At 36.6% G+C, this 25,685-nt stretch overlaps 1 protein-coding gene across 1 annotated transcript; it reads right to left on the minus strand.

Annotated features, from left to right (window-relative positions):
- Nucleotides 1–23,647: 23,647 nt before the first annotated feature.
- On the minus strand, nt 23,648–24,295 carry LOC145010492 (uncharacterized). Its single transcript, XM_078969026.1, has one exon. The coding sequence runs from the start codon at nt 24,293–24,295 to the stop codon at nt 23,648–23,650; it is 648 nt and encodes a 215-aa protein (XP_078825152.1).
- Between the last annotated feature and the right edge of the window lie 1,390 nt (nt 24,296–25,685).

A 25,685-nucleotide genomic window follows, 5' to 3' on the forward strand; every position in this document is an offset into this window, starting at 1 on the left:
ATTGTTCTATCACATCTGTTCGCCTAACGACCTCCACCATACAAGAGAGCAGTGGGTAAGAATGGATACCCAATGACGGTCATTTTATACGCCGCTTCCTTAAACTCCCCTTATAGTATGACTTCGTGAATGAGGCGTACTAGTGAATTGACTGACTTAGTCTTATAGATATAGTGATTATTAATCTTTTAATTTTACATATAGTATAAGGTGTATTTTAAAACTTTTTAAAATACTAGGTTTATAACTTAAATTTTGAAAATTAATAATTAATTTAAATTTAAAAATAAACCAAATGATTTAATATTTATCTATTAATTAACATTTAATTAAATATATTTAATAAAACAAGGATTAACTAATTAAATTAATCAAGTAATTTAATCCTAATCCTAAACCTCTAATTTTTGAAAATAAGGGTGTAGGTTTTATCCAATTTTATAATTATCCCTTTTAATCAAATTAAACTAACAATTATCTAAAATAGGAAACCCTAACAACTAACCATATTTTCGATAACTTGGGGAGGAAGGTTAGGGTATCAAAACCCTCACCTTAATTTTGAAATCCAAGTGGAATAGGCTAGGGTTTCAGAAAAAAAAAACCCTAACGCTAGTCGAAATTCTTGGCCTTTTAGGGTTTACTTTCTATAAACCCTAATAGATCTAATTCAACAATTATAGCTACCATCAATTGAAGTATATATTAATTATAGTTATGGGCTTAGACTCTTAATCCAAAAAAACATGTTTGGCTAGTAAAAGTGTTCCTTCAATACTTCAATCGTCTTATTTACTCCAAAGTAACCATCTATGCCTCCACCAAGTACTTCTCAAACCAATAATTCTCGAATTAGATGTTTTAGCACACAAAGACGGTTACCTTTAAATAAAAATCCATCTAGCAAAACAAACTCCCCACTCGGACCTCCTGCACACTTTTCAAATACTTCACAAAAATCATCATCATCTCCTTAAAAGTTCTTCAAACTCTCAAATCCTAACAAGTGAACATCCAAAGTTGTTAACAATGCATAAGGCCTAGATAAAGCCGCAGCCACAACATTGATTTTGCCATCTTTATATTTTAAAGAGAAATGGAAAGATTGCAAAAACTCCACCCATTTGACATGTCTTGAAATCAACTTTTGTTGACCGTGGATATACTTCAATAATTCATGATCATAATGTAATATGAAGTGATTCACATGAAGTTAGTGACTCCAATGATCTAACACATGTATGATCATGTAGAACTCGAAAAAGTAGGCAATAAAGAGCTTCATATGCATCAACACGACACTATCCCAACACCGCTTGCATCACTTTCAACCTGAAAGGGTTGTGAAAAATCTTGGAGCGCCAATACAGGAGCGACATACAACAACTCCTTAATCTTCTCGAATGCCCATTGGGACTCGTGATAGTGCTAAAATCACAATTGAATCGTCTATAAAATGATGCCAACCCATGAAAAGTACATACTTCACTAATATTTGTAGGACTGGGCCATGGTTGAATAGCTTCAATCTTAGATCGATCTACTGCCAATCAATCCTTTGATACCACATACCCCACAAATATCACCTCATCAACAAAGAATGAGAACTTATCTTGTTTTCCATAGACTTTTTGAACTCTAAGGGTTTCAAAGATCTCTTTTAGATGTGACAAGCGTTCCTACCTGCTCTTGCTGTAAACCAAGATATCATCCAAATACAATTCCACGAACCATCCCAATAATGACTTTAGAACTTCATTCATCAACCTCATAAATGTACTTGGTGCATTTATAAGATCGAAAAGCATCACAATCCATTCGTATAGATCATGCTTAGTCTTAAACGCTGTCTTCTATTCGTCTTCTTCTGCTTTATTTGATGGTAACCAATTCTCAAATCGATCTTTGAGAAAATAACCACTCCATGTAATTCATCCAGCATATCATCAAGTCTTAGAATGTGAAATCAATCCTTGACAGTAATATTATTAATGACTCTGCTGCAGATACATATTCTATAACCACCATCTTTCTTTGGCACTAACAAAACTGACACATCATGTGGACTCAAACTTTCACGAACGCAACCCATCTTCATGAGTTCTTCGATTTGGCATTGCAATTCCTTCATCTCTTCAAAGGTACAATGATACACAACCTTAATAGGTAAAAGAGCACTTGGAATAAGGCCGATCTGGTGTTCAATATCACAGAATGGTGGTAATCTCAGTGGTAGGTCGGCTGGGAACACATCTTGATATTCTTTAAGAAACGTTGTGATTGGACCCCATTGTTGTGCAACCTGCTTCGCATTTGCGTTGCCTTTAGGAACCATCATGTAAACAGTCTCTCCTTGGTCCAACACTTCATTTACTTCTTTCTCAGTGGCCAATATCATAAGGCTTGGTTTATTCACCTGCTGGTTTTGCATTCTCCTCACCTCAGTCGCAGACATAGGCTTCAAGGAGATCTTCTTACCATTGTGTTTCAGTTTATTTATTGGTTCTCCGTCGATGCAAAATATCTCTATCATATTTCCAAGGCCTTCCTAATCCATTGGAATTACATCGCACAACATTTCATCCTCGTAGGATCTGATCTTTAAACAAACCTTGACCTTCTTAGCTACCTTCAACTTGTTTTCATCATCCAGCTAATGCAAAGATTATGGATTTGTATGGAAAGTTATTAGCAAACCCAACTTTGACACCGTTTCACTTGATGCCACATTGGTGCAACTACCTCCATCAGTTATCACACTGTAACCTTTATTCTTCACCAATCACTTCGTATGGAAATTTTGATCTCTTTGATCAGAATCGGCTTATTCAGCTTGAGTTTTCAAAGTGCGAAGCACTAAGGCGGTGTCATAATTAGGTGGTTCATACGTCTCTTCTTCCTCCTTTGTTTCATTCGGCTCATCAAATACTAATGTTCCACTAAACCTTTCTTCTTTTTCCAAAAATTCATCACAGACTTTAACGACTTCTCTCAATGTCACAATTCTCCAGTTTGGACAAGCACTTTGATGGTGTTCGAACCCCTGAAACTTGAAACAATGAACTTTAGAGAGTCTAAATTCCTTGTTCGCAGTGCTTTCTTTAGGAATTGCAGTGGAACTGCTAGCAACAGCAGAACCTGGGGTTGTGACTTCCTTCTCATTCGCATTCATTTTAGGTTTCACAACTCCTAAACTTGAACTAGATCTGTATATCGACTTCACTTGTGCTTCACCTTCAAACATAGGCTACAAAGTGTCTCAAAAGTAGCATAGGGGTAAAGTCCTACCATATGCATGATGTTTGAATTTTGGCCCCTAAAACACGAGCCATCTTTTGTTCCTCAATTTCTTTAATATCCCCCCATCAATGATTCTTTCGAATTCACCGATACACTCCCCAAAAATTAATTTTCCCTGCTTCAAAGCAACAATCTTCCTATAGCTGGTGATCTTATAGTTGGTAGGTACATAAGATTTTCAAAGCTTTTTCTTCAATGACTCCTACGGAGTGATTTTTTTCTTTCCTTGTTGGGCTCTCTTAGCCTTCATCCCTTCATACCATAATGTGGCTCCTCTACTTAATCATAGAATTGCATATATGCAACTCTTCTCATCATTTATTGCCTTGAACTCGAACAAATGCTTGAATTTTCTCTCCCACTCCAGATATCTTTCTGAATTGGTTCCTCGAATGAATTCTAGTAATTCGTTCACCTTACACTCCTATTTCCAGTGTATTTCTCGTGTGAGAAATCTTCAGTTTAGCTACTCTTCAAAAACATTCCTCAAAGCTTCTTCAAGATTGTTAAGAAACTCAGGATTCTCCCAATTGATCGTGTTTTAATTCTTAATAACACTTGACAACAACTTTTGGCTAGAACAAGAAGAATACTGCGCAGGAACTTGGGGATCTGATACCAAAACAGATGCATATATGGATGATAAATTCGACCCTTGTTGCGGAACAAAGAATAAATGCAAGAAAAGATAAGAACATGTAATGAAAAAGGGATAGATTTGAAGTCCAAACTAGACCTATAGCTTGAATATTTGGTGAAAACAATCCAATACCCTATTGGTTTGAGTTGAAGATCAAAATTAGGAGATGCATCCTAACAAAGACCAAGTTTAAACTGTAGCACTCAGAAAAGATGAACACGAGTCCAAGTATTTTATTTCTTCAATAATCAATGTTTACAAATGGTCACCAAACGACGTTATATAGCCTTACAGGTGTAACTGAAATAAAGCTAATGACTAACTAATTGAACGAACCTTAAAAAGAAAACATAACAGATTTCATTCAATGCAAAGAAAAATAATGTTTTTAGTTGTGACAATTGTCAATTTCGGGTCAAGTCAAAGTCAACGAGTCAAACCGGATGACTCAACTAGCCTTTGTATATTAGGGTTTGCATTGTGTAATTACTAATGAGAAAACATCATTTGGAAAATTCGTACGTTTGAATTTCCTTAGCCTTGATAGTGCTAAACAATGAACCAAAGCGATAAAACACTATTGTACACTCATCGGGAGTGTGTAGAACACTAAAACATGGCTTAACGGGGTTTACGGACCTTGCGTTGTGAAGCCGGACACTCAAAAATATCACAAGCGAAACCTCTCTCAATCGTTTTCACTGTATCTCTCTCTATTTCAAATCTCTCCAAAATCTCTCCTAAATGTCTCCCAAATCTCTCTCAAAAGTTCCCGTAACTTTTTGAAATCATTCGGGTTATCCTGACCCTTAACCGGGTCAAAAACTGCTTGAAACGAGGTAAAAATGAGTAAAATAGGCTTAAGGACCCGAAATCCCTCTTAAGGGGGTGAACCTTCTTAGGTTCGAAGGTCCTCTTAGGGACCGAGACCGTTGAGAACTGAAGCTCCAGGTCCGAACCCGAAGCCTCAGGCCCGAACCCGAAGCCTAAGGAGTTGAACCCGAAGCCTTCGGGCCCGAACCTCGCATGAACCGAAGGTCCTCTCAGACCGAGCCCCACCTTCGCCTTCGCCCCTCTGACCCTCGCACCTTCGGTCCCCCATGCGAGAAGCCTCGCAGAAAGACCACTTCTTCACGGTTTTCGACTACGACTTCATTTTGGCTTCGTTTTTCACCATTTTAAAGCGATATTTTCAATAACAACCGAAATTTCGAAACAATTAAAACTTTTCAAAAACAACCTATATTTGATAACGTTGTTACAAAGAGGTTTTCAATACATTATTTAACAGTGTGTTTCCTAGGTCCATTTCATAAAACACCAACGCGAGGAATGGTACGTGTTCGGTTTTGAGCAATCTAACACTTCCTAAGTGTGCATGCAACCCTAATAAACCTTGGATCTATGTTTGTCTAAATACATGCAAAATAATAAATTTTCCAAGGTTTATAACCTATCTAACATGGCATGGGGAACATTTCAACATAAAAGAGTTAGAAGAGATTACATACCTTTTGATGAGTTTGGTTCTAAGGAGTTTGAGGGCCAAGCACCAATAGTGTGAATGCCTCAAATGGAATCACAAAACACCACAAACTCTTGGAAAACTTTGAGAGAGTATACACACTCTTGTATTTTCGGCCACACACATGCACACACACACTAGTTTACTAGTTTTTCCTTAGGCTCCATTTCATGCTCCACAAGCATGCTTATATAGTGTGCATGGTTAGGGTGAAACCCTAATAACCCATGTCTTTTCCTTTCCAAGGATCCATGGGTTAAAAGCTCCATGGATCATCCATGGACTTCCACATAAGCCTAGCCCATTAACAAATGAGTATTAGCCCACACTATATAAAACAAATAGCCCATAATCTAATTAGTCTTCCTTTTAATCTCTAAATTAATTCATAATTAATGTAAGACTAAAACTAATTAAATAACGTAACTTGATATTAATATATTATAACTTATAATATATTAATAAACATATGTGTATAACTCTCATAAAATTATCCATAATAGTTTGGATGAGATGCAACCTAAATGGACCATGCCGGTCGGGTCAAGTATATACCAAATATGTTATGGACTTAGACACCTTATCCAACAGTACGATCACGCCTTTGCCTTGCCACAGACTCCTGAGAACCTGAAAACATAAAAACCACAACTGTAAGCCCGAAAGCTTAGTGAGATACCCCCAAAATACCAACCACATATACGCCCTTCCAGGCCACAACCTTCCGGTCCAAAACATATCGCCTTCCGGCCCATAGCGTAATGCCTTCCGGCCCATAACACATTGCCTTCCGGCCCCTAACATATCGCCTTCTGGCCCGCAACATAAAAAGCATACATATCATGACAGAACATAGAACAACCATGCATATCGGGTTACACTCCAGACCAGACAACCATGCACATAACATATAATCATATAACAGTTCACAGTTAGCAACTCGATCAACAGATCACATAACATATCATTACCCTAAACAAGATACCAGCCTAGCCGATCACTGGCATAACATCACCCTACGACTCAGCCAACATAATAATTACGCACATACGCCTTTCCAGACCATGACCTTCCGGTCCTCATCGCATTGCCTTCCGGGCCCACAACATGTAATGCCTTTCGGTCCATCACGTAATGCCTTCCGGCCCATATCCCGCAATATCGTACAACAGACAATTACCTGGATTTCCATCCGATAAAAGGGTCGGCCTTGGTGCCTTAAACCCTATAGATATAGTGAGGATAACTCATCTTGAAATTGCCGACTGAACAGATAACTCAAGCTGCTCCGATCACTGATACGATCTCCACCACTGGATAGCCACCAATGCACTGAACTCAAAACCATAATCAACAATTACCAAAGTACCCCTGGAAACCATTGGTTAACCCTTGGTCAATTACTAGGTCAAAGTTAACCCTTGACTGACCCTACTCACCGAGTCAACCCTATGACTCGCCGAGTTCCCATACTCAAAACTTCACTCAATTCGCGACCTAACTCGCCGAGTCACCCCGAGACTCGCCGAGTCCAACAACTCTGAGTCCACTCGCACACAACTCACCGAGTCATCCCTTGACTCGCCGGTTATCGACTCAACCGGAAAATATTTGGACTCTTCGACAAGACTCGCCGAGTCCGAAAATAGACTCGCCGAGTCTAAGGCTATCATCAACCTACTCGTCGAGTTGGTCATACAACTCGCTGAGTTTTAGGTCATCTTCATCCAACTCGTCGAGTTGTTCTTCCAACTCGTCGAGTCTCAGCTCATCTTCAAGTAACTCGTCGAGTCGACCCATGTGACTCGCCGAGTACCACCGGTCTGCATCCAAACAGAAGCGTTCCAGACTAGGGGTGAGCATTTGGACCGGACCGGACCGGCTCTTGGACCGGACCGGTTATGGAGAATTTTGTGGACCATGGACCGGACCGGATGAGTCGTTTCCGTGTCCGTGTCCGTGTCCGGGTCCAGGTCTGGGTTTTCCGGTTTTTGGACCCGTTTGGACCGGTACAACTTTAATTGCTTAGAGTATAATAAGTAATCTACATTGATGTATAATATTATAACTTGCAAAATTAATATGTTTCCGTTTCACACCCAACTAATCTACATTGATGTATAATATTATAACTTGCAATTTGCAAAAATTAATTTTCCAAATAAAAGCAACTAACATATAAATCAAGTTCACCAACAAAAGTTAAACAATTTTAAGACAAACATACAAAAGTATTACCGTAACAACAAAAATCATAGTTTAAACTTTAAAATCAATCAAACTAACAAATTTCATAAACCCATAATCTAATCTTCCATTGGTCTCTTCCCCATATCATTGTCATCCATATGTAACATATTTAAAGCTTGTGCAATCTCTACATAAACACAAATGAAAATGTTGTTAGTATTTAATAAAAAGGAATAATTGTATAAAAAAGAAAAAAGATTGTAATTTTTTTTTACCCAAAGCTATATCATCATCGTTGAAGATGTCATCAACGTTGTCAACTATCGGATTTGTAAACATTATCACCCAATCTTGGGTACATAACAAAGCTTCAACTATCAATGTCGATAAACTAGTTTTATACTCACTTACAACTCTAGCACAAGTGCTAAACGCGGACTCGGAATTATAGTATAAAATAATACTAAAAAGCTGAAATATTTCAGCTTTGATAGCTCTACATTGAAGGATTGTAACTCAATGAATATAATACCAAAATAAACAAAATTATATTCTAAATTCATCTACAAATTGTAAACTAAATGTTGGAAAAACCGTAGGTCAATCCGACTTAAAACGAATGAGTTATGGGTGTTTAAAAAACGTCACAGATAATAAAATCTTGCTAAAAAGCTGAATTTTTTCAACTTTGATAGCTCTACTTTGAAGGATTGTAACTCAGTGAATATAATACCAAAATAAACAAAATTATAGTCTAAACTCGTCTACAAACTGTAAACTAAATGTTGGAAAAAATCGGAGGTCAATCCGACTTAAAACGAATAAGTTATAGGTGTTTAAAAAACGTCACAACTTACAAAATGTTGCTGAAAAGCTTAATTTTTTCAGCTTTGATAGCTCTACTTTGAAGGATTGTAACACGGTAAATATAATACCAAAATAAAAAAAAATTACACTCTAAATTCATCTACAAATTGTATACTAAATGTTGGAAAAAAACCGCAGGTCAATCCGACTTAAAACGAATGAGTTATGTGTGTTTAAAAAACGTCACAAAAATCTTAATCATGTCCAACCGGTTCTAAACCCGGTAAAAACCGGACCGGACCGGGAAAAAAATCGGACCGGACCGGTGAGAAATCTTAGAACCGAGAACCGGCCTGGGAGTCCAAAAAAACAGTCCGGTCCGGTTCACCGGTCCGGTCCGGTCCACCGGTCCAAATGCTCACCCCTATTCCAGACCATGCAATTGATCCAAAACATAAATCTAACCTCCTACAACTCATCCATCACGTAAAGTGGCAAACTTTACGTGAATCCAAAGAGATCTATGAATTTTGCACATTAGGGCTAAGGTTTGGGACAAGATAGCTTCATCCAAAACTCAACACAGGTACTTTCCTGCATTCCAACTCTCTTCCATACTAGATCTGAGGTAGTAACCTCAGATCTAACCACTAGACTCCAATATCACCTAAGATAAGCTTCCCTCAAACCCCAAAATGAAGAGACAAGATAACAACAGCCTGAGAACGAGATATTACCTCAAAGGAACGCCCCAATCTGCAAGGAAACTCGAATGCAAGCGAAGCCCTTTACTCCACACCTTCAAATTCCCCAAACTTTCTTCAACAATTACTTCTCCAAGCTCCAATCCACTCAACATTGGTGTTTCTCCATGATTTTAGGGTTTCTGGGACTCAAGGGAGTGATAAAGAGGTTGGGGAGGAATCATAATGCTCTTTATATAGGGCTCAACCCCGAGAATTAGGGTTTTCTCCACTCAGCGCCTACTCGTCGAGTCCATCTCATTGACTCGCCGGGTCGGCTATTTAACACGCGACCAAGTCGCGACTCTACTCGCCGAGTCCATCCATGGACTCGCCGAGTCACTCTTTCCTAAATTACACTTTTAGCCCTTCAACTCAACTCTTGCTATTTCGGGATGTTACAATTCTCCCCCACTTAAATTAGGCTTCGCCCTCGAAGCCTACCGCAACTCAACTTCAAAGATACCCGCACAACGCGCCACCTGGCCTTAACCGGACCAGGTCCCTCAAAGCGTACACATTGTAACTTGAATACACTCTACCTTCCTTTACGGTGTCCAAACCACCATCTCGAACCAGGCACCGACTGTACCCTCTGATAATCACATTCAATAACCGAGAATTACCCAAGATGCATCACTACCCCAAATCTCAATAATCACTCGACCCATAAGGGTTAGAGAACCATGAACCATCGGATCCCCAATCTGAATCCCACTCTCCCCAATCCGGGACGGCTGAGAGACTCCTTCTCAGTCTTAGAGCAACTCTCACGAGTTCTCCCCTTGCAACCGCATACACATGCTGAACTAGCTCTAACACCCTCAGGTTGGGAAAACCTGATACACTGATAATATCCTCAAACATTCCCCAGGATAAGCCACTAATACATTCCCCATACCCTGATCAGAATCACACTGAGAGTTCAAGACTCTCTCCCTGCATCCTTTCCGAGCCTTTTAGCTCTACACCTGCGGAATTCCCTCCGCAACCTCAGCAGGCATCCCAGACCGGAAGAGCTTCTATTCCACTGCAGCAAACATGCTGCTCAAACCATATTCGAAGTACTCTATTCATAACTCTACTCTGCCACATTTACTTCCGTGAACTTTCACTCCCTCTCGGAGTGACACACCTCTTACCTCTCTCTTTTCCTTTACCAAGGAATCCACTCGGCCACAATGTCACTCCGACAATTGCCACGGTGCTTGACCAACGCTACACCACCCTTTAGAATGTCTGCTATCCATCCAACACACTCACTCTGACTCTCCTCGCAAGGACTCTCAAGCCCATGCACTACCTCAACTAAACAAGATCACTACCCGGATCCAAACCTCTCAATGTAACCACACTGCAACCTACACAATCCATATCCTCAAACTGATTCAACAATACCTGCAGGGTCTTCAGCATGACTGGACCGCCTCACCAGGCCTTCCGCCCATCCGGACTGCCCAACTAGCATTTGACATTCCGAGTTATCACCCCCGGAAATCCTCCTATGCATACCATTCTAGCCCTCTAGGGGTTCCGAACTCTAACTCCATCAAACATACTCGATCCCGGCCTGCTCCCAGGCCTCCACAACCAAATTCCCTAGGTCTGAATCCCACCCCGTATGCCCGACACTCGCTCCTATCAGCCTATACTCTGGGCTGACAGAACACTACTGAATCCCAACAGCTAAGCACCCTCAAGTACTCATCGATCTCCCGGAGAATTCTCCAATTCTTCCCCTACTTATAACACTAACTAATAACCACCGGTCGCCATTAACGACCTTCCAGAACAACCCTGCACAAGAAAATACGTACACACTGACTGCTTCCCACAAGCATGAACAACCCTCAACAAAACACATCTCCTCACTGATCAATCCGCTCAAAAAAAAATCTGATCTCCAATGATCCATTCCACGACTGCAGATGCTCCCTGACATTCAACCCAGTGCCGCATCTCCACTAATAACCCTCACGAATGATAACCAACGATAGCACAAAACACCAAACTATAATCATACCAAACCCTCAGGGAACAACGGATACCAAGACGAAAACCCGAAACACAAATCCATAACCATGCCAAACCCTTAAGGAACAACGGATACCAAGACGAAAAATCGAAACACAAATCCATAACCATGCCAAACCCTCAAGGAACAACGAATACCAAGACGAAAACTCGAAACACAAATCCATAACCATGCCAAACCCTCAAGGAACAACGGATACCAAGACGAAAACCCGAAACACGAATCCATAATCATACCAAACCCTCAAGGAACAACGAATACCAAGACGAAAACCCGAAACACGAATCCATAATCATGCCAAACCCTCAAGGAACAACGGATACCAAGACGAAAACCCGAAACACGAATCCATAATCAAAACCTCAACCCGCAAAACGATGAATACCGCATCGAAATCCACACAAAGATACCAGCACAAACAACACACCACAATAATCGCAAGATAACAAGACATCAAGAAAGAACCATACCCGCAGCTGCATCCGGCACTGCTCTGACCTCCTCTGCCGCAAGCTGATAAGCACGACCCTGAGCCCTTGGGGGCTCCGCTCCATCCTGATCTCCTCCTGAAATCCTCAAAGTGGCCGGTGCTGGAGCCTGCACCGATCCTGCGGAAAGTTGTGGACAGTTGACCCTCATATGTCCCACCTGACGACAATGATAGCAAATCCTCAAATCCCGAACCGGTGCTGACCGCCGACAATCCCTCGCATAGTGCCCCTCCTTTCCGCACTTGTGGCATGCACCACCGGACCTGCAAACTCCGGTGTGACACCTCCCACACTTCCCACAAGTGTGGCTGCTCAGATCCCCCACTCTGACATCAACGGTCTTGGACCGTTTTAGCACTGGCAGCGACTGCACCGGAGCCTGCCTTAGCTCACGCAACTGCCACTCAATCTCTAACTCACGCTGCATGTCGGGCTCCTGCAACTCCAACAAGGTCTCGCACCTCTGCGCAGACACAAACTGTCTGATATCCCCTCCCCTGAGCATACTCAGATATCAGGACATCTGAGCCTACTCTAAAGCGAACTTAGGGCAAAACATCTCCCTCTCAGAGAACATTCTGGTGATCTTAGTCACCGACTCCGAATCCTGCTTCAGCTCAAGGAACTCCTGAGCCAATCTTTCCCTCTCAGCCTACGGAACATAGCGAGCGCTGAACATCTCTTTGAACCGATCCCATGAAACCGCAACCCTCTGCGCATCCGAGTATGACTCCGTGGTCAATCTCCACCAATCCTTCGCCCCGAGCCTCAACAGGTTCAGAGCACACCTCACCCTCAGATTAGCAGGGCATGAACACGTTAAGAAACATCCCTCCACGCCCGATAACCACCTCATAGCAACAATCGGGTCCTAAACTCCATCGAAGGTGGGAGGCTTCGTATTATCGAAGTCCCGATACTAAAAATCCCTATTAGCTCCTCCCCCTGCTGCTGCTACAGCCACTGTAGCCACCGCGGCAGCCGCCTCCGTGAGAGCCGCATAGCACTCATCAAAATACTCCACCATGGCGGTCTTGATCAAACCAAACAGTTCCGGCAGCTCGGCTCGGAACAATGCAGCAACCTCATCATGCAGGCTCTCACGAATCCTCGCATCCAACTCATGCGTACTCATCTGACCGATAACCTCGGGCGGTACTAACCCGTCCGCAACTCCTCCTCCTGCCCCCGATCCTGACCCGGATCCGCTTCCAGCATGCCTTGAAATCTCCATACTAAAAATATACTAGAAAACCTCAGACTCTTCCCACTATCCCGGGAACCAACTCTCAACCCAACCCTAGAGGTCATGGTTTCCCTGATACGCGTATGGGTCCTGTGCTTTCAGTAGTACAGGCCCATACTACCTTCCACACCTACCCATATTTGTATGAAGTACTACCACAACACCCTAGTGATAAATGTTCATAGCAAGCGCTCGATCCTCACTCCTAGAGGAACACTGGAAATCTCAACAGAGGAAAACCATAGGCTAGCAGGCATCATAAAACAGGCAACATTATCATGAAATCCTGAAGATCCCTAGCCTAACATTAGCATGCTGTTCTATCAAAGCTCAATAAAACAAATGTCATGAATGGTAATTTGGGGTTACTTACTGGCTCGGGCTGATCGTACCTCCGCGTCCTCCTTTTACTTAATTTAAAAAAAACCATCTTATTTCCTCTTTTTAAAACCCTCCTCGATTTGAGACTGCAGTCACACGAGTGTTCCTCCAATTCGCTCAAACCAAGGCTCTGATACCAACTTGTAACAACCGAAATTTCGAAACAATTAAAACTTTTCAAAAACAACCCATATTTGATAACGTTGTTACAAAGAGGTTTTCAATACATTATTTAAAAGTGTATTTCCCAGGTCCATTTCATAAAACACCAACGCGAGGAACGGTACGATCACGCCTTTGCCTTGCCACAGACTCCTGAGAACCTGAAAACATAAAAACCACAACTGTAAGCCCGAAAGCTTAGTAGATACCCCCAAAATACCAACCACATATACGCCCTTCTAGGCCACAACCTTCCGGTCCAAAACATATCGCCTTCCGGCCCATAGCGTAATGCCTTCCGGCCCATAACACATTGCCTTCCGGCCCCTAACATATCGCCTTCCGGCCCGCAACATAAAAAGCATACATATCATGACAGAACATAGAACAACCATGCATACCGGGTTACACTCCAGACCAGACAACCAAGCACATAACATATAATCATATAACAGTTCACAGTTAGCAACTCGATCAATAGATCACATAACATATCATTACCCTAAACAAGATACCAGCCTAGCCGATCACTGGCATAACATCACCTTACGACTCAGCCAACATAATAATTATGCACATACGCCTTTCCAGGCCATGACCTTGCGGTCCACATCGCATTGCCTTCCGGCCCACAACATGTAATGCCTTCCGGCCCATAACGTAACGCCTTCCGGCCCATATCCTGCAATATCGTACAACAGACAATTACCCGGATTTCCATCCGATAAAAGGGTCGGCCTTGGTGCCTTAAACCCTATAGATATAGTGAGGATAACTCACCTTGAAACTGCCGACTGAACAGATAACTCAAGCTGCTCCGATCACTGATACGATCTCCACCACTGCATAGCCACCAATGCACTGAACTCAAAACCATAATCAACAATTACCAAAGTACCCCTGGAAACCACTGGTTAACCCTTGGTCAATTACTAGGTCAAAGTCAACCCCTGACTGACCCTACTCGCCGAGTCAACCCTATGACTCGCCGAGTTCCCATACTCAAAACTTCACTCAATCCGCGACCTAACTCGCCGAGTCACCCCGAGACTCGCCGAGTCCAACAACTCTGAGTCCACTCGCACACAACTCACCGAGTCATCCCTTGACTCGCCGGTTCTCGACTCAACCAGAAAATATTTGGACTCTTCGAAAAGACTCGTCAAGTCCGAAAACAGACTCGCCGAGTCTAAGGCTATCATCAACCTACTCGTCGAGTTGTTCATAAAACTCGCTGAGTTTCAGGCCATCTTCATCCAACTCACCGAGTTGTTCTTCCAACTCGTCGAGTCTCAGCTCATCTTTAAGCAACTCGTCGAGTCGACCCATGTGACTCGCCGAGTACCACCGGTCTGCATCCAAACAGAAGCGTTCCAAACCATGCAATTGATCCAAAACATAGATCTAGCCTCCTACAACTCATCCATCACGTAAAGTGGCAAACTTTACATGAATCCAAAGAGATCTATGCACTTTGCACATTAGGGCTAAGGTTTGGGACAAGATAGCTTCATCCAACACTAAACACAGGGACTTTCTTGCATTCCAACTCTCTTCCATACCAGATCTGAGGTAGCAACCTTAGATCTAACCACTAGACTCCAATATCACCCAAGATAAGCTTCCCTCAAACCCTAAAATGAAGAGACAAGATAACAACAGCCTGAGAACGAGATATTACCTCAAAGGAACGCCCCAATCTGCAAGGAAACTCGAATCCAAGCAATGCCCCTTGGTCCACACCTTCAAATTCCCCAAACTTTCTTCAACAATTACTTCTCCAAGCTCCAATCCACTCAACATTGGTGTTTCTCCACGATTTTAGGGTTTCTGGAACTCAAGGGGGTGATAAAGAGGCTGGGGAGGAATCATAATGCTCTTTATATAGGTCTCAACCCCGAGAATTAGGGTTTTCTCCACTCAGCGCCTACTCGCCGAGTCCATCTCATTGACTCGCCGAGTCGGCTATTTAACACGCGACCAAGTCGCGACTCTACTCGCCGAGTCCATCCATGGACTCGCCGAGTCACTCTTTTCTAAATTACACTTTTAGCCATTCAACTCAACTCTTGCTATTTCGGGATGTTACATTTTCACCCAAAACTTTATATTAACATATTAAGACCCATATGTCTTAATTAATCACGTTTTTAATGCAAATCTTATCCAAGATTTAGTGGTTGGAGTAATTAAGGTGGAGTGTTGACATTCCTTTAGCTTATGATACAAGCAACCACCCACACCCACTCTTTAACCAACCACACTCCTTTTACCATACCTAGGTCATGTCAATGTACTTTTTTTCATCATTACCAGCCATTTCCCACGTTTTTAGGGTTGGAACATCCCTCCTCTCTCCTCACTTCACTCATTTTCTCTCATCCTCCACCCAAGAACAAACTCCATTTTATCTCACATTCTCTCTAAAAAATTTCGAGATTTCAAGGTTGATCATCAATTGTTCTTCCACTTTTGGTAAGTAATATTACCATTCATATGATTATTCCACCACTTTCTACCCAAATCATAGGTTTCTTACACAAACTTCATCATATTTGTGTTAGATCTTCGAATCTTCAAACAATCTTCTAAGTGTTCTTGAGTTGAACGCTTCCCTTCTCCAATATCCATCCACCAAAATCACACAAGGTTAGTTCATACCCCTACATTTTCATGTTTTCTTAAGTTTTAAGGGGGGAATAGAAGTTAAATCACCAAGAACACAACTACATGCTTCTAACAGCTTTCATCAGAAAACTTGGACTCCATTCACAAACTTTTTTGGTCAACTAAAACATTTAAAGTTTTCAAAAATGTACAAGGTGCAAGTAGTTCAAGTTCTTAGATTTAAAATGGCTACTTGCACATCTCCATACGATTTTTCTACAATTTATGGCGATTTTTACAAAACTGCCTATCATTTCAAGAACCAATCCGTACCAGTCTGTGATTATGGACGTTTTCACCTAAGTTGGAGGTCACTAAAAATCATGAGAAAATTTATGAACAAACTAGACTCATTTTCCAAATCCACAAAATTTACGTATTTTGATTTTGACCTTTGATGATTTTTCTACAAATTTTTTAAAAACAGTAACAGAAAATGTTAACAATAGAAAAATGCTATCAATTTTATTTCACCTTGTAACATGTTGAGCAAGGTGTGTATCTTTATGTAGTTATATGTTATTTCAATATATGACATTTTGTCTTAATATATAGACATACAACAGTTAACAAATGGATTTTTGCTATATAAAGCATGGAAAATAACAAATTGTTATATTCAAAGTACATCCATTACATACAAACATTTGGATAAACTATGTTAAGTATAGTTTATGTACATTACTACTACTACCTTTGTTTTGATGAACTATAATAGATATAGTTTATGCAACGTTACATAATGCATAAATTTGGAAAAGCGTACATTAATGCAAAGAGAATTTTCATTACACAACACATAATTCCGTTAATGACTTTGTGTGACATTCGCTTCAACTTACCAATAAATCCTATATTGTAACCAGAGTCTCCTGGAGGGAGAGCGTGATACTTGTATATAGATCTCTATTGGGTTTGACAAACCCACACCTTAACTGCATGCAACAGTTAGACCGGCATGTCTGGTGTGACAAATGTCATAACATTTCCGACGCCTGAAGAATGTCGTTTCAGGCCAACTAGGTCATAGCATGGTTATAATAACTCACAAAAAGTATTAACAAACATAGGAAATTACTGGAATTTCATTGTAATTAAAAGAATTTATATCGATTTAAACTTGCATTATTTACTATAATTAAGAAAGGTTACTTATACATTTCGGTCTCTGGATATAAGACTACATTACACATTTTAAGGAAAATATCGGATTTTTCTAGAACAAACATTACATTTACAAGAGAAAGGATTTTATCAATTCCAAACAAATGCTTATGAACTCACCAACCTTTGTGTTGACACTTTTTCAAACAACTTGTATTCTCAGGAAATTACTAAACAACTAACCAAGTGTATTTTGAGGATGGGACGTTAAGGCGTCAAACATTTCACATGTTGTCAACATATTGTAATTGATTTCTAAACATGTAATTCATACAATGATGTAACTCTTTCAATTATCTATATGTTGGTTGTGTTTTCTTGAATTACTATTGCAATTGTGGTTATGATACTATACATGAAGTCTTCCACCCCCAGACGTTTCTACCATCCTAGGTTTGGGGGTGTGACATTAGCCTTCTGACTCTAGCATGCACACTCAACGTCTGGAACCAAGCCAACCAGATCCAATGTGTCTTTCATAATGTGTCTCCCCTTCGTTTCCGGTCATAGTAATACTATGTCCCAACGTACCAATAGTCACGTCGCAACAAAAATCCAATGGTTCCTGATGCACAAAGGTTTGCGACAGGTTGCGATCGATCACACCCAGTTACATCCATTCGCAATAGCTATTCGCATCCAACAAACCATTCACATCCAACATAGGTGACTCGAAGTTCGCACTACCTTCTGTTTTCTCATCACAACCCATCTCCACCAACTAGGCTGAGAGAAGTTCTACACTTTATTGTCCAACAAATTGAATATAAGACCCTTTATAATTATAACTAGATATGTTGCCCAAGCTCCGCATGAGCCATGTACGTTTGATTTGAATGCTGTTTTTGTTAAAAAAAATGTAAGTGAGATAATTCGACCCGTAATTTTCTCAGACGGAGACGGATAGATAGAAAGCAGGAAAAACAAAAAATTAAATATGAGGACCAATATAGAAAAAATATACCAAAAGAAGAAAATGACAGACATCAGAAAGTCCCGGGTCGTATTTTGGGTTTTTTTATGAATAAATATAAAAGTCTTAACTGTAAGGACCAAAAGTGTTAAAATGACTAAATAATCAAAAGGGTTGAAATTAGCAAGTTTTTAGAAAATGGACAAAAATTATCAATTCCTTAAAGTGGACCATCTGTAAAAACCAAGGACAAATGAGACGGAATTGTAAACTGCTCTATAAAAAAAGGACCAAAACTGCCAAAAAGTTAGAACTTTATTTTTCCTAACTTTAGACATTTTTATATATATATATATATATATATATATATATATATATATATATATATATATATATATATATACAGAGAGAGAGAGAGGTGGGTTCAATTGAGAAAATAAAAAAGGTTGAAAATAGGGGAATCATTCTCAGTCACTCATTTAATTAACCTCTAAACATAAAGGACACAGTGGCAAACTTGTAAATATGATATAATAGCCTTCAATCACAAATACGAACAGTTGAAATTCATTTGTTTTTTGCTCTTTCAATCCAACCTTCAATTCTGTTTGAATACGAACATATCTTCAATATCTACGATTAATTATACTCCCAGCATCATTAGAACACCATCATCAATAATTAACAAAAAAATCAATTCGTATCATTCATTCAACATCGTTCATCAAATAAAACATCGAAATTAATGTTAGAAAAATATCAAATCATTTTTTGTTTGAAATTTTCATATATTTCTCTACCAATCTACTATTTTGTAACATTTAAGTAGTCAAAGTATCATATTTATCACATTTTTAAAAAAGCTAACTTTTATGCAATCCAACTGTTTGATGAAATTCATAAACTAAATTACCACGTTATATTCACATATGAATATATTTTTTCACCTGAATTAATATGTGATTATTAAAACAAAATATATATATATATATATATATATATATATATATATATATATATATATATATATATATATATGCAAGTCTATATGTTATTCATATGTGAATAACATATAAAAATTATATATATTTCTGAAAACACATTGTAATATTCCTATATGAATATACTGTGCAATATTTACATATGAATATACCAACTATTATTCATAAGTGAGTATACGATCTAACATTCACAAGTGAATATACTATGTACTATTTTCATCTGATATATCATGTAATACTATATAATATTCACATATGAAAATATCATATAATATTCATAAGTGAATATACCATCTAACATTCACAACTGAATATACTATGTAATATTCACAAGTGAATACATCGTCTAATATTTAAAGATGAATATACTATGTTTAGTATATGCTATATTCATATATGAATGATACTTAAATTGTAAAAAAAATAATCACATTTTTTATTCATAAGTGAATAACGAATGTACTGTAGTAAAAACCAGATTCATTTTTATTTACTTATGAATAACGATAGCTGAAAATATAAAAAAAGATAAATTTTTTTATTTTATCCTAAACTATATCAATATGGATGTCTATTTGTAGAGAATAAAAAATCATGAATTTTGGTATATTTAAAATCATTTTTCGATAAAAATAACTTCTTAAAAATAAAAAATAAAAAAATAAAAAACGAATAAACTATGTTTTTGTATATATTAAGGTAATGTTTAACATAGTTTAAGGAAACATGTTTTGTTGGAAAACACATGTGCATTTCTTTTCCATTTCTGTCGGTACGTTGGAGGCTTTTGCGATAAAAATAAATGATTGACTGAGAATGATTCCTCCATTCTCAACCTTATTTTTTCTTCCTCTATATATATATATATATATATATATATATATATATATATATATATATATATATATATATATATATATATATATATATATATATATATATATATATATATATATATATATATATATATATATATATATATATATATGAGTGTTCAATTGAGAAAAAAAAGGTTGAGAATGGGGGAATCATTCTCAGCCACTAATTTATTTTTGCTGCAAAAGCCTCCATCGTACCAGCGGAAATGAGAAAGGAATAGACATGTGTTTTCCAACAAAAAATGTTTCCTTAAACTATGCTAAACATTACCTTAATATATACAAAAACATAGTTTTTTTGTTTTTTTCTTAATTTTTAAGAAACTATTTTTATCGAAAAATGATTTTAAATATACCAAAATTCATGATTTTTTATTCTCTACAAATAGACATCTATATTGATACAGTTTTTAGATAAAATAATTTTTTTTTTATATATTTTCAGTTTTCGTTATTCATAAGTGAATAAAAATGAATCGGATTTTTACTACAGTACATTCGTTATTCACTTATTAATAAAAACTATGATTATTTTTTTTACAATTTAAGTATCATTCATATATGAATATAGCATATAATAAACATAGTATATTCATATTTAAATATTAGACGATGCATTTACTTGTGAATATTACATAGTTTATTCACTTGTGAATATTAGATGATATACTCACTTATGAATATTAGATAATATTTACATATTTGAATATTACGTACTATTATATCACATGTGGATATTACATAGTATATTCACTTGTGAATATTAGATGATATATTCACTTCTGAATATTACAAAGTATGTTCACATATGAATATTACAATGTATTTTTATATTACATAGTTTATTCACTTGTGAATATTAGATGATATATTCACTTATGAATATTAGATAATATTTTCATATCTGAGTATTAGGTAGTATTACATGGTATATCACATGTGGATATTACATAGTATATTTACTTGTGAATATTAGATGATATATTCACTTATTAATATTACATAGTATATTCACATATGAATATTACAAGGTATTTTCACAAATGTATATAATTTTTATATAATATTCACATATGAATAATATACAGACTTACATATTTGTTTTTTTGTTTTAATAATCATATACTGATTCAGGTGAAAAAACATATTCATATATGAATATAACGTGGTAATTTAATTTATCCATTTCATCAAACTGTTGTAGTGCATACAATTTAACCTTTTTAAAAATGTTAAAAACATGATACATTGACTATTTAAATCTTACAAAATAGTAGATTAATAGAGAATTATATGAAATTTTTCAAAAACAAAAAAACGATTTGATCTTTTTCTAACCTCAATTTTGAAGTTAATTTGATAATCGATGTTGAATGAATGATATGAAGTGGATTTTCTGTTGATTATCGATGATGTTGATCTAATGACTCTGAGAGTATAATTAATCGTAGATGTTGAAGATCTGATCGTATTCAAGCAGAATTGAAGGTTGGATTAAAAGAACCAAAAATGAATTTTTGTTGTTAACTGTTGAATCGTGTTGGTAAAAATGTTATTGATGAAGATCGATGATTGATTAGCACTTGATGATATTGATGATGGTTTAATTGAAGATCTTTAGATGATTGTCGAAGATTGGAGAAGAAATTTGGATGATGAACGATGAATGAGTTTGAACAGTAATCTAATTCTCTACAAATACGTATTTACAAGTTTGTCATCGTGTCTGTTTATGCTTAGATTAAATGAGTGGTTGAGAATGATTCCTCTATTCTCAACCATTTTTTATTTTCTCAATTGAACCCACCTATATATATATATATATATATATATATATATATATATATATATATATATATATATATATATATATATATATATATATATATATATATATATATATATATATATATATATATTATTGAGTAAGTTACACGAATGCTCCCTATGGTTTAGGATAATTTACATGTTTGGTCCCTAAATTATTTTTTTAACTCGGAAGGTCCTTAATGTTTGTTTTTGTTACGTGCTTGGTCCCTGTTTTACATAAAAAACCTATTTTTCCCTTGATTTTTTAATTTATTTAAATAAACACACCCCAACCCCACTCCCTCACCTTACCATACCTACCCCACTATTTTTCTATAGTTAAATAATAGTATTTTTATGTAAGACAGGGACCAAACGCGTAACAAAAACAAACGGTAGGGACCAAGCGCGTAACAAAAACAAAGAATAAGGACCTTCTAAGTTAAAAAATACGTTAGGAACCAAACGTACAAAGTACCTCAAACCGTAGGGACCATTTGTGTAATTTACTCTATATTATAATTGTAATTTTTATTATTATTATAAGAAAAACATTTTTGTATATGCACCTCGGTGGTGTACCAAGCAACTTATTTATTTATTGTTTCTCTTGTTGCCATCGATTAGCACAACCAAAAAAATAAAGTTTTTTTTTTTTTTTTTTTTTTTTGTTGATTTACTAACTAAAACATACAAAAAAATGATTATTTGTGTTTGTTTACTTTGCTCTATTGTTTAATGTATAAAATTTATTCTTATATGTATGAAATTCATGTTTAAATGTATACAAACGTTTGCAAATGTGTATACGTTTTTTTATAAATGTATAGAAGCATTTTATTATGTATTTTTATATTTTAAAAAACACTTTAAAACATTTATAAAAATGTTTATAAAATTGTTTTTATATGTATGTATTATTTATATAAAAACATATTTAAAAATACGTATTTATATGTATAAAAACATATTTATACATAATAATAATCAAGATACTTAAAATAATCAATGTAAAAATAAAGGTAGTAAAAACTTATTTATAAAAGTATTTATAAAAAAAAACGTACATGTACACACACACTCACACACACACACACACACACACATATATATATATATATATATATATATATATATATATATATATATATATATAGTAGGTGTGAGATCCGTGTATTACACGGGTTTGTATTAAAAAATAATATAAATTGTCAAGAATTACATGTTTTTTTGTAATAATTTTACATAAATACAAAAACCTATAATGAATAAAGTTACTATTTCAATATATCGACCCTAATAAAATGATACATATTTGTAAAATGATGATGACAATAATGATGTAAACATTAAACACAAATTAATTAAAATTTGCTACATATAAAAAAAATGATGAATAAGTAAGTAAAGTTAATGTATAATAATAAAAACAACTATTAAAATATTGACACCTATTTTTATGAATTACAAATTTCTAAAGACTTCCTTAAATACAACATTAGATGTCGTGTTGGTAAGTTTATCATCTTTATCTAAAATTAATATCTTTAATCCAGCTTTACTTTTAACTCTCGACAATGCAACATACAATTGTCCATGAGTGAATATTGGTTGTCTCAAAAACAACCCCACCCTCGATAGTGTCTGTCCTTGACTTTTATTTATTGTCATTGCAAAACATACAGCTAGTGGAAATTATCGTATTTGAAATATGAAAGGAATCCTTTTATCCGAAGGCGTCAAAGACATTCTTGGAATAAACGTACGGTTTCCGATATTACTTCCAGATATTATTTCAGCTTCTATAACACGTTTACCCAATGCAATAACCTGTAACCTTGTGCCATTGCACAATCCGCATTTCTGATCAATATTCCTTAGTAACATAATCGGAACATCGACTTTTAAAACCAACTTGTGAATTGGCATACCTGAAGGTCTAAGACCATTTAGAACATCAGGAGAGTATAAAGTTTCATCAACTTCATCATGAACAAAATCAACATGAGAAAGAGTATCTGAACTTAAATACTCTTGTGGATCTCCTGGAAATAATTTTAACAAACGCTCGTTAATCTCTTCAACGACTTCATTCTTCGGTGCGAGGATTGATCTTTCTTGAAAATAAATTGGATTGTTGACATTTTCAACAATATAAGGATAGACAAATCCAATTAAAGAACCAATAGGATCAACTGAATCAACAATGAGAAGATCTGTGGGAACATCAATAATTGTCTCGCCATCATTCAAACCACCAACTTTTCCTTCTCCTATATCCAAAATCCATTTTGCAAAAGTTGCAGTTTCTTGAATATAAGATGTGAGAACACTTAACCTCATGTTTTTTTGTTAATGTTAAGACTTTGCAACTTGACCAAATATAAGAGGAACTTAAAGAAGCGTTCACAATGTCTTGCCTGCTTCCATTAGGAAGAACTGGTAGAATTTGTCTAAAATCGCCTCCAAAGACAATTGTTTTTCCTCAAAATAGCAATTTTGAGTTTCCACGAAAATCACAACTCAATATATCTTTCAAAGAACGATCCAAGGCTTCAAATGCATGCTTATGAATCATAGGTGCCTCATCCCATATAATCAAAGATGTTTTTTTTAACAATTCGGCTACATCACTATCCGGTGCAAAAGAACAAAAGGAATCCTCAGTTAGATTTAGAGGAATTATAAAGCGTGAGTGTGCTGTTCTACCTCCGGTTACTAACAATGAAGCAATACCACTTGAAGCAACATTTAAAACGATATCACCTTTAGATCTTATAAATGCAGATAAAGTCTTCCAAAGAAAAGTTTTACCGGTACCTCCATATCCATAAACAAAAAACACACCTCCTTTTTTCTATTTAACAGCTTTCATGATTTCATCAAAAACTGATTGTTGTTCAATTGTTAATGAATCAAGTAGTTGATGAGATTCTTGTTGTAGACTGTTCATATCAAAATCTAACTCCTCAGTAATCAAACGGTTGTTTGAAGAAGATATCGAATCATGATCAGGGTAAGGCATCCCATCAAAATCTTTAAGGCTTGAACTGTTTTGGAGTAGAATTTTTTCAATCTCATATAGCGTCAAGTTTTTAAGTTGATCGTCATTAAGGGATAAACCTATACAATTGCAGAGTTAATTATTAAAAGATAAATACAGACAATTATCACGTAATAAAAATAATGTGCATAAAAAAACTTTTAAATATTTATAAGAAACATATAAATTTCAAATAATAGTATATTTAGCATTTAAAAAAATATATAAGTAATGTACAAAATGTAAGGAATGACAAAAATAATAATACCTGGAGACTTTAATCTTATTCGTTGATTGTAGAGAATTCCATCGGATAAGTATTGACAAGTATTTTCCCAAACATAACACAGTTTAGACAAACTATTAGACTTTAACATAGTTGCAAATAGAAACCACAAATAATAACCAGATCCTGAATGACTTGCTTCCTCGATGGCATCAATATATTCTCTACCATCTTCTAAAAGTCCAAGAGCATAACATGCATCCCTAAAAGTAGGACATACTTGTCCATTAACTGTATGGATATCTGGAAATGATTTTGGACCTTTGACTTTATTTAAAAGAATTCTCAAAAAATATGCTTCACTGAGATTAGGTGAAACTGTGAGAATCCTCCCAATAGAAAACCCTTTCTTTCTTGGCTTCCAACAACGATCTTCTTGTTTCCATACAAATTTTGTAGGAAAC

This window comes from Lactuca saligna, chromosome 8, assembly GCF_052625555.1.
Source record: "Lactuca saligna cultivar CGN05327 chromosome 8, ASM5262555v1, whole genome shotgun sequence".
Classification (NCBI taxonomy): Eukaryota; Viridiplantae; Streptophyta; class Magnoliopsida; order Asterales; family Asteraceae; genus Lactuca; species Lactuca saligna.